The sequence below is a fragment of the Salmo salar genome, chromosome 12 (genome assembly GCF_965601325.2).
Source record: "Salmo salar chromosome 12, fSalSal1, whole genome shotgun sequence".
Taxonomy (NCBI): domain Eukaryota; kingdom Metazoa; phylum Chordata; class Actinopteri; order Salmoniformes; family Salmonidae; genus Salmo; species Salmo salar.
In genome coordinates this window covers 68,820,179-68,830,181 of record NC_138302.1, presented here as the reverse complement: position 1 = coordinate 68,830,181, position 10,003 = coordinate 68,820,179, and the positions used below count along the sequence as shown (strand labels likewise).

The 10,003-nt window shown below is 47.1% G+C and overlaps 1 protein-coding gene across 2 annotated transcripts; it reads right to left on the bottom strand.

The window, feature by feature from the left end:
- Nucleotides 1-128: 128 nt before the first annotated feature.
- On the bottom strand, nt 129-3,984 carry LOC106565525 (uncharacterized). Of its 2 annotated transcripts, XM_045691662.2 has the most exons (3): nt 3,833-3,970; nt 2,831-2,946; nt 129-1,906 (listed from the first exon to the last, which is right to left on the bottom strand). In XM_045691662.2, exon 3 carries the CDS (start codon nt 1,878-1,880, stop codon nt 558-560), a length of 1,323 nt encoding a protein of 440 aa, XP_045547618.1. In that variant the 5' UTR covers nt 1,881-1,906; nt 2,831-2,946; nt 3,833-3,970; the 3' UTR covers nt 129-557. The 2 variants fall into 2 exon arrangements, with proteins under 2 accessions (XP_045547618.1, XP_013988233.1); XM_014132758.3 differs by lacking the exon at nt 2,831-2,946 and having other exon boundaries at nt 3,833-3,984.
- Nucleotides 3,985-10,003: the final 6,019 nt, after the last annotated feature.

The following is a 10,003-nucleotide window of genomic DNA, read 5'->3' as shown; positions in this document are numbered from 1 at the left end:
GAGTTATTTTGCAATGACTAAGTTAAGTTTATATTCAATCAGTCATTAGTACAATAATTCTTACTTGATTCACTCAACTCCACTGATAGAATGACGTTTTTGGTTTGGTCAATGAAGACACTCAAAAGTAGTAGTAAAAAACAACTAGCTAAAATTATAATTTAATCAATCAAGGGCAGTTGCAAACTTTCATGTATCATGGAAAAATAGCTTATAAATCAATTAGTTGATATTTTTACAAATTGCCAGCTTGAATTTCGGTCCATATGTTTCTAGAGAACACAGAACAAACAAAACAACATCTGAAAGGTAGTACCGTTACAATAGTCCCTGCACTGGAAGTATCAGATGTGTAAATTGAGTCTGACCTGACCAATAGTACCGAAGGAGGACAAGAAGGGTTTGGGATGAGAGGATTGGGGGAGTCAAGGTCAAGGGGGTCTTAGAGTTTACTCAGTGGTTCCCTGAGACCACTTCCTGGTCCCCAGATCTTTTTATGCTGCCATTGGCTAAAGCAAAATAATATGTTGCTACCAACCAACCAGGCTACTGGCTGTTTACTGTATGGTGATGACTCCCTCCTCCCAACTGTACTCATTAACTATCAGGTCCTCCTCCTGCTTCATGGAGGACAGCAGGTACTTGATCCCAGCCTTCACCCCCGTCTTCACTCCTGCCCCGGCCACGTAGCCCGCCACGCCCACCGTTCCCCCAGTGACGGCCATGAGGGCGTCAGTGCCCAGGTCGACGGCGCTGAGGATGGCTCTCTCCTTGGCCGTCTCGGAGCAGTTAACAGAGGTGTAGTAGACGGCCGTGCCCAGGTTGTAAAGGGTGCTGACGACAGGGATCCACTCCACCACGTTGTACACGTGCTCCTCCTTTTTGTTGACACAGTTCCGCTGAGGGCTGCGCCGTGCCCGCCGCCCTGAGGCCCCAGGTGACTCCTCATCCTGCACCTGGCACTGTCGAATCCAGCATTCTGAGTCCAAGTACTCAGAGGGCACCACCCGGCTGCCTGACATCAGAACCACCTGGTACTGCCCTCCGTTACGGGACACACCAGCACACTGGGACCCCAGGCTCTCACAGACACTTACCGCCTCCTCCAGCCCCCCTGTGGTGGCTCCCTGCACTGTCTCCCCCAAAAGCAGGGTCCCGTTCACTCTGGTCCAGCCCTGACACCTCTCCTCCTGCTTCCCTCTTCCAGAGGCCCTGTGCCCCCTCTGACCCACCCCAGCCCTGGCCAGCTGCTGTATGTTGAACATCACTGCCTGTAGGTGGAGCTCTGCCTGAACATTCCCCATGTGTGAGGCAGGGGGGGTGGTGGCTCTGGGGTGGGAAGCCCCCCTCGCCATAAGGCTCTCCACCTCTATGAGGAGCTCCTCTGTGTCCTCCACTCCCAACAGGTTGTACATTCTGAGTACCAGGGTCTGGGCCTCCCGAGAACAGCCTGCTGCCACCAGCACCGGCACCAGGGATAGGCCCAGGAGCTCCCGGGGGAACAGGGCTGAGGCGGGGTCCTGCAGTGTAGAGGCAGACAGCAACGCCTCACAGCTGGTGTTGGCCTGGACGAGGATCCGGCCCTGCAGCTTGGCCTTCAGCGTGGTGACGATACGCTGGGCAGACTGGGCTCTGGCCTCATCCTGCACCACCCACTCTTCAGGGGCCGCACTCTCCGCTGCATCTGATGGGAGACCAAGTTGGGTCTGGGACCCCAGAAGTGACTGCCGCTCCTTTTTGATAGTCTCCCCCTCCCCTAAAACGGAGGTCTTGGAGAGCGGAGTGGTCTTCAGAACAGGGGGAGTTGGTGTTCTACACAGAGCCTGTTCAATCAGCAGCAGTTGGATAAGAAACAGACCCCTCATCTTGGGGTGCATCATTTTACCTGTGAGAGTTCTACAGGAAGCTAGAGAAGACATAGAGGAATAAAATAAATGTTTTACCATAATAGTAATTGTTTAGATACAATCTTGCTCAACATTCATTATTTGTCAAATGTGGTTGTAAAATGATTTGCATTGACATTGTCTGTCAGTAAAGGAATTCACCAAAACATGCGAAAGCGCAAACACTCCAACTGGCTTTTTGCCAACTCTAACTCTCTAGCTAAGCCCTCTTTGCAGCTGCACTATTTCCCTCAAAACAAATATAACAATGTGCTTTCCTGAACATCATGTCAATGTAAAGCAAATAGTATGCCCCCAGCTAGCACATTCGGTTCTTTGGAAGTTATGGGAACGTACGTTTTTGGTTTCCCATTGGTTCTGGGAATGAAGCCATACGTTTCCTGACCAGTAAAACTGAATGTTTTTTATATACGTTCTGAGAACATTTGCCTGTTTTGGGAACGTTCATTTTTAGGTTGCAGGGAGGTTCTGAAAATGTTTTACTATGGTTCCCTGAGGTTTCCTGGGAGGTTGTATTATATATGTTCTGAGAATGGAAATTATAGGGTATTTGGAGGTTTTTGAATGACTTCCTTAAAACTTTAACTGAAGGTTGCAATAAGACTGCTAGCTTAGTTTTGAACTCCAAGCACAGATAGGACACATGGAAATGAATTTGCTTAAGCATTAATCATGCAAAAAATGTTTTTATTGTGGCATGGCATTAGTGATATTCAAACCTATGATCTGTTCTATATCCATGGAATTAGTCCACTGCGCCACAAGGACGGAGCTAGCATGCCATGTTTGTTTTTTTAAAACTCCTACAAAGCTGTTCATTTTAGTGTATTCAAACAGACCCCATTTCAAAGCAAGCACTCATTAATATCAGGTGTGGCCAATTAGTTGGTGTGGACAAAAATTATTCGGTTGTGCAAACCCACAGTTTCATCAGCTGTCTGGTTGACTGGTCTCAGACGATCCCGCAGGTGAAGAAGCTGGATGTGTAGGTCCTGGGCTGGCGTGGTTACACGTGGTCTGCGGTTGTGAGGCTGGTTCTCTAAAATTACATTGGAGGTGGCTTATGGTTGTGAAATGGACATTAAATTCTCTGGTGGCCATTCCTGCAGTCAGCATGCCAATTGCACGCTCCCTCAACTTGAGACATCTGTGGCATTGTTGTGTGACAACTGCATATTTTAGAGTGGTCTTTGATTGTCCCCAGCACAAAGTTCACCTGTGTAATGATCATGTTGTTTAATCAGCTTCTTGATATGCCACACCTGTCAGGTGGATGAATTATCTTGGCAAAGGAGAAGTGCTCACTAATAGGGATATAAACAAATTTGTGCACAATTTCAGAGAAATAAGCTTTTTGTGTATATAGACACATTTCTGGGATCTTTAATTTCAGCTCATGAAACATGAGACCAACGCTTTACATTTATATTTTTGTTCAGTATATGAGGAAACCAATAGGATACATTTTGCTAAAGTACTGAAATTCCCACCTAAGAAACATCCTTCACCATTCCCGGAACATTGTGGGAAGGTTGTACGCAAAATAACCATAGCGCAACCACACTCTCACCAAGCTTTAAGAAACATATGGTTCTCAGAATGTTATGTGCTAGCTGGGCCTCTTTACTTTTTTTTGAAGTAGTCTCTGTTTTATTTTATTTTTTATAAATATATCATATTTTAGGATACAATTGGTTGTCTGTCTTAATCAGACGGACGTGAGTTCGTATTTCATAGTTCAAAGTTGTGTTATTGACTGCACACATTTTCCAACTTATCAAAGACAGCTATGAAGTAGAAAATCAAATATTTACCAGAGTTCCCTGTTATCTCCCCACAATGTAATTTCAATAGTATACTCACCCACAGCTTACATAAAAAAGTAATGTTTTAAAATGCATCTTAATAAACAGTTGAACACTTACCTCAAACATCCGTAGTATGTGATACTCTGAGCCAGGTTACTTCATTATGTAACACAGCTTTTGCCCAAATGAAACCCTAGCTGTTCTCTTCTTCTCCAATGGGTTTTTCGCCCATCACCAATGACACCCTTCACCCCTCCTTCTCACTTACCCGCTTTCTCTCCCCCTTTCACTTTTTTCTGAGTTGGCCTCATTGCTCAACAGGCAGGACAGGGCTGGAATGTTGATTCACATGGAGAGGGTCCATGTTTTCTAATGCTGTTTTCTCTCTCTGTCTCTGTCTGTCCCTGTAGTAGAGTAGTGCTTTGTTTTTGACCTAGATACCGGGCAAAAATCGTCCCTCGTGCCCTGAGCAGATTATAATTTTTTGGTCAAGGAGCGGGGAGAGACAACTTCATCAATTCACTGATCATTAGTCCACAAAATGAAACAAAGCCGACTCATTGAACCAGACATCACTCCCCTCCTCATTTTTGTTTGACTGCCAAACAATACTTTACTACTGATATTGATTACTTCATTGTTGGGAAAGAACTTGCAAGAAAATAATTTCACTGTACTTGTGCACGTGACAATAAAATATGAAACACACTAACACCCCCCTTCATTACTAACGAGAACCCTACGTGCTGAAATCAAGGGAAAATGCACCTCCTTTTTTTCCCCCAGAGGTTCTATTCACTGAGCCTTTCTCTATATAGAAAGTGGATAAAAGCCCATGTCTTTGGCACTGGGAGCTTTCAGCAGAGTAAAGCTTTGCCCTGAGGATGCATGCCATCATTATATATGAGCTATTGGAACCTGGACCTCCCTCTCTCACACTTCTCTAAGAGCCCTGTTGTGAAAGTCATGCTACATCACATTCCCTCTTCTTCAGTTCGCCAAGTGTTTTCATAAAACAACTGAACAATGTGTTCCAGATTGAGCATCCTGATGGGTCAGTGATCAACAGATTGAGAAAGTATTTTGTCAAACTAATCACAAAAGATTTAGTTCTTGGAAGTACATTTTTGCTATTATTATATTTCTAATGCGATGATGGGTATAACATCATAATCTCAAGTGTATATAACAGCTTGTTTAGAGATTACAATAAAATCAACTCAGAAAGTAGATGAGTACATTTTAGCTCCTGTTCTCTCTGGTTTCAATCTGACCAATCTGCTGTCCAATTGTGACATGCTCCAATTGTGGTGAAACGACCGGCCAGTTCCCTTAACTTCAGTTCTGTGTTTGGTTCTCTCTATTCTCGCTTTTCTCTCTCATTCCAAAGTACTATTTTCTTCCTTTCTCAGAGCTGAGTACCCACACTTTCCCTCTAAGTGAGTGGGGCTCTTGTTCACTTTTCAAATGTAGGGCCAAAGGCTAGCCCTCGCCAACAAAAGGGACAGAGGAGGTGGGGAAGTTTGGGTGTGTCCAAGCTTCTAAAACGATTTATTATTGGCCAGATGAGCGGATAAGTGTGAGAAATTGCATCACTTCACTGCTCCAACCCAACATGTTATCAACAGTTTATAGGCACTAGAGGGAACTCTTTCACCATGACGGGCTTTGCTGGGAAGAGGGATCTGGCCCTGGAGCACAGTGGGTTGTCTGGTACATCCTCCTACACTGCAGAAGAGACTATACACACCCCTCCACTCTGTGATTTTAATATTTTAAAGAATCTTCCTGGAAGAAAAGGTAAAAAAGATTTGTCATTATTGTTCAGATCAGTTGCATGGACCTAATGTGTATATAAGCTACTCTGGCACATATCATGTCCCGTGTGATAATCTGTTGTATGCAATTATCGTTATGTATTCTCTTATCTGTACATTAAACTGTAGCATGTTCCATTTCTACACCCAGGTGACCAAGATGCAACAAGATAACATTTGTCAAAACTGTATCACTCAGGGATTCTTGAAAGTCAGGACAATCCTTGTCAGTCAGGGAAATTTTATTTTTATAGTTGGAAAAAAAGAAGATTTAGTTGCATTATTTAAAGACATGCTCCGGAACTTTGGCGACTACTAAGTATTTTTTTTAAACCTCCAGCTTTGTACTGGCTGTGTAGTTCATGCATGCATAATCTATGAGCAGAATTACTGTTTTACCTCATTTAGCCACTAAATCCCAAATTTGAAAGTGACTGTTTTTCTGGAAGCTGTGCTGCGCTATTTTCCCTTCATTATTCCCCACACGCACCAGCCCCTAGCAATTCAAGTTCTAGTCAATGAACTTCAGTCCCTCATCAGACAATCTTCTGCCAACTTGCTACCCATGGCCCGGCTAGCTGTCTGAATCGCCCGTGACCGCAACCGACCTCACTACTAACTGGACCCTTTTGATCACTTGGCTAAGCATGCCTCTCCTTAATGTCAATATGCCTTGTCCATTGCTGTTCTGGTTAGTGTTTATTGGCTTATTTTACTGTAGAGCCTCTAGCCCTGCTCATTATACCTTATCCAACCTCTCAGTTCCATCATCCACACATGTGATGACATCACCTGGTTTCAATGTTTCTAGAGACAATCTCTCTCATCATCACTCAATGCCTAGGTTTACCTCCACTGTATTCACATCCTACCATACCTTTGTCTGTACATTATACATTTTTACATTTTTTTTACATTTTAGTCATTTAGCAGACGCTCTTATCCAGAGCGACTTACAAATTGGTGCATTCACCTATAATATCCAGTGGAACAACCACTTTACAATAGTGCATCTAAATCTTTTAAGGGGGGGGTTAGAAGGATTACTTTATCCTATCCCAGGTATTCCTTGAAGAGGTGGGGTTTCAGGTGTCTCCGGAAGGTGGTGATTGACTCCGCTGTCCTGGCGTCGTGAGGGAGCTTGTTCCACCATTGGGGTGCCAGAGCAGCGAACAGTTTTGACTGGGCTGAGCGGGAACTGTGCTTCCTCAGAGGTAGGGAGGCGAGCAGGCCAGAGGTGGATGAACGGAGTGCCCTTGTTTGGGTGTAGGGCCTGATCAGAGCCTGAAGGTACGGAGGTGCCGTTCCCCTCACAGCTCCGTAGGCAAGCACCATGGTCTTGTAGCGGATGCGAGCTTCGACTGGAAGCCAGTGGAGAGAGCGGAGGAGTGGGGTGACGTGAGAGAACTTGGGAAGGTTGAACACCAGACGGGCTGCGGCGTTCTGGATGAGTTGTAGGGGTTTAATGGCACAGGCAGGGAGCCCAGCCAACAGCGAGTTGCAATAATCCAGACGGGAGATGACAAGTGCCTGGATTAGGACCTGCGCCGCTTCCTGTGTGAGGCAGGGTCGTACTCTGCGAATGTTGTAGAGCATGAACCTACAGGATCGGGTCACCGCCTTGATGTTGGTGGAGAACGACAGGGTGTTGTCCAGGGTCACGCCAAGGCTCTTAGCACTCTGGGAGGAGGACACAAGGGAGTTGTCAACCGTGATGGCGAGATCATGGAACGGGCAGTCCTTCCCCGGGAGGAAGAGCAGCTCCGTCTTGCCGAGGTTCAGCTTGAGGTGGTGATCCGTCATCCACACTGATATGTCTGCCAGACATGCAGAGATGCGATTCGCCACCTGGTTGTCAGAAGGGGGAAAGGAGAAGATTAGTTGTGTGTCATCTGCATAGCAATGATATGAGAGACCATGTGAGGATATGACAGAGCCAAGTGACTTGGTGTATAGCGAGAATAGGAGTGGGCCAAGAACAGAGCCCTGGGGGACACCAGTGGTGAGAGCACGTGGTGCGGAGACAGATTCTCGCCACGCCACCTGGTAGGAGCGACCTGTCAGGTAGGACGCAATCCAAGCGTGCGCGGTGCCGGAGATGCCCAGCTCGGAGAGGGTGGAGAGGAGGATCTGATGGTTCACGGTATCAAAGGCAGCAGATAGGTCTAGAAGGATGAGAGCAGAGGAGAGAGAGTTAGCTTTAGCAGTGCGGAGAGCCTCCGTGACACAGAGAAGAGCAGTCTCAGTTGAATGCCCAGTCTTGAAACCTGACTGATTAGGATCAAGAAGGTCATTCTGAGAGAGATAGCAAGAGAGCTGGCCAAGGACGGCGCGTTCAAGAGTTTTGGAGAGAAAGGAAAGAAGGGATACTGGTCTGTAGTTGTTGACATCGGAGGGATCGAGTGTAGGTTTTTTCAGAAGGGGTGCAACTCTCGCTCTCTTGAAGACGGAAGGGACGTAGCCAGCGGTCAAGGATGTGTTGATGAGCGAGGTGAGGTAGGGGAGAAGGTCTCCGGAAATGGTCTGGAGAAGAGAGGAGGGGATAGGGTCAAGTGGGCAGGTTGTTGGGCGGCCGGCCGTCACAAGACGCGAGATTTCATCTGGAGAGAGAGGGGAGAAAGAGGTCAAAGCACAGGGTAGGGCAGTGTGAGCAGGACCAGCAGTGTCGTTTGACTTAGCAAACGAGGATCGGATGTCGTCAACCTTCTTTTCAAAATGGTTGACGAAGTCATCCGCAGAGAGGGAGGAGGGGGGGAGGAGGATTCAGGAGGGAGGAGAAGGTAGCAAAGAGCTTCCTAGGGTTAGAGGCAGATGCTTGGAGTTTAGAGTGGTAGAAAGTGGCTTTAGCAGCAGAGACAGAAGAGGAAAATGTAGAGAGGAGGGAGTGAAAGGATGCCAGGTCCGCAGGGAGGCGAGTTTTCCTCCATTTCCGCTCGGCTGCCCGGAGCCCTGTTCTGTGAGCTCGCAGTGAGTCGTCGAGCCACGGAGCAGGAGGGGAGGACCGAGCCGGCCTGGAGGATAGGGGACAGAGGAAATCAAAGGATGCAGAGAGGGAGGAGAGGAGGGTTGAGGAGGCAGAATCAGGAGATAGGTTGGAGAAGGTTTGAGCAGAGGGAAGAGATGATAGGATGGAAGAGGAGAGAGTAGCGGGAGAGAGAGAGCGAAGGTTGGGACGGCGCAATACCATCCGAGTAGGGGGAGAGTGAGAAGTTTTGGATGAGAGCGAGAGGGAAAAGGATACAAGGTAGTGGTCGGAGACTTGGAGGGGAGTTGCAATGAGATTAGTGGAAGAACAGCATCTAGTAAAGATGAGGTCAAGCGTATTGCCTGCCTTGTGAGTAGGGGGGGGAAGGTGAGAGGGTGAGGTCGAAAGAGGAGAGGAGTGGAAAGAAGGAGGCAGAGAGGAATGAGTCGAAGGTAGACGTGGGGAGGTTAAAGTCACCCAGAACTGTGAGAGGTGAGCCATCCTCAGGAAAGGAACTTATCAAGGCGTCAAGCTCATTGATGAACTCTCCAAGGGAACCTGGAGGGCGATAAATGATAAGGATGTTAAGCTTGAAAGGGCTGGTAACTGTGACAGCATGGAATTCAAATGAGGAGATAGACAGATGGGTCAGGGGAGAAAGAGAGAATGTCCACTTGGGAGAGATGAGGATTCCAGTGCCACCACCCCGCTGGCTCGATGCTCTATACCTTGAAGCTATTTTATCGCCCCCAGAAACCTGCTCCTTTTACTCTCTGTTCCGGACGTCCTAGACGACCAATTCTCATAGCTTTTAGCCGTACCCTTATCCAACTCCTCCTCTGGCGATGTAGAGGTGAATCCAGGCCCTGCAGTGCCTAGCTCCACTCCTATTCCCCAGGCGCTCTCATTTGATGACTTCTGTAACCGTAATAGCCTTGGTTTCATGCATGTTAACATTAGAAACCTCCTCCCTAAGTTTGTTTTATTCACTGCTTTAGCACACTCTGCCAACCCGAATGTCCTAGCCGTTTCTTAATCCTGGTTTAGGAAGATCACCAAAAACTCTGAAATCTCTATCCCTAACTGCAACATTTTCAGACAAGATCGAACGGCCAAAGGGGGCGGTGTTGCAATCTACTGCAGAGATAGCCTGCAGAGTTCTGTCCTACTATCCAGGTCTGTACCCAAACAATTTGAACTTCTACTTTTAAAAATCCACCTCTCTAAAACTAAGTCTCTCACCGTTGCCGCCTGCTATAGACCACCCTCTGCCCCCAGCTGTGCTCTGGACACCATATGTGAACTGATTGCCTCCCATCTATCTTCAGCGCTCATGCTGCTAGGTGACCTAAACTGGGACATGCTTAACACCCCAGCCACCCTACAATCTAAGCTTGATGCCCTCAATCTCACACAAATTATCAATGAACCTACCAGGTACCACCCCAAAGCCGTAAACACGGGCACCCTCTAAATGCATGCTTTTCAACCATTCGTGCCCACATC

What these genes read in the sequence shown, in the direction of transcription:
- LOC106565525 (XM_014132758.3), bottom strand. Translation starts at nt 1,880, where the DNA reads ATGATGCACCCCAAGATGAGGGGTCTGTTTCTTATCCAACTGCTGCTG.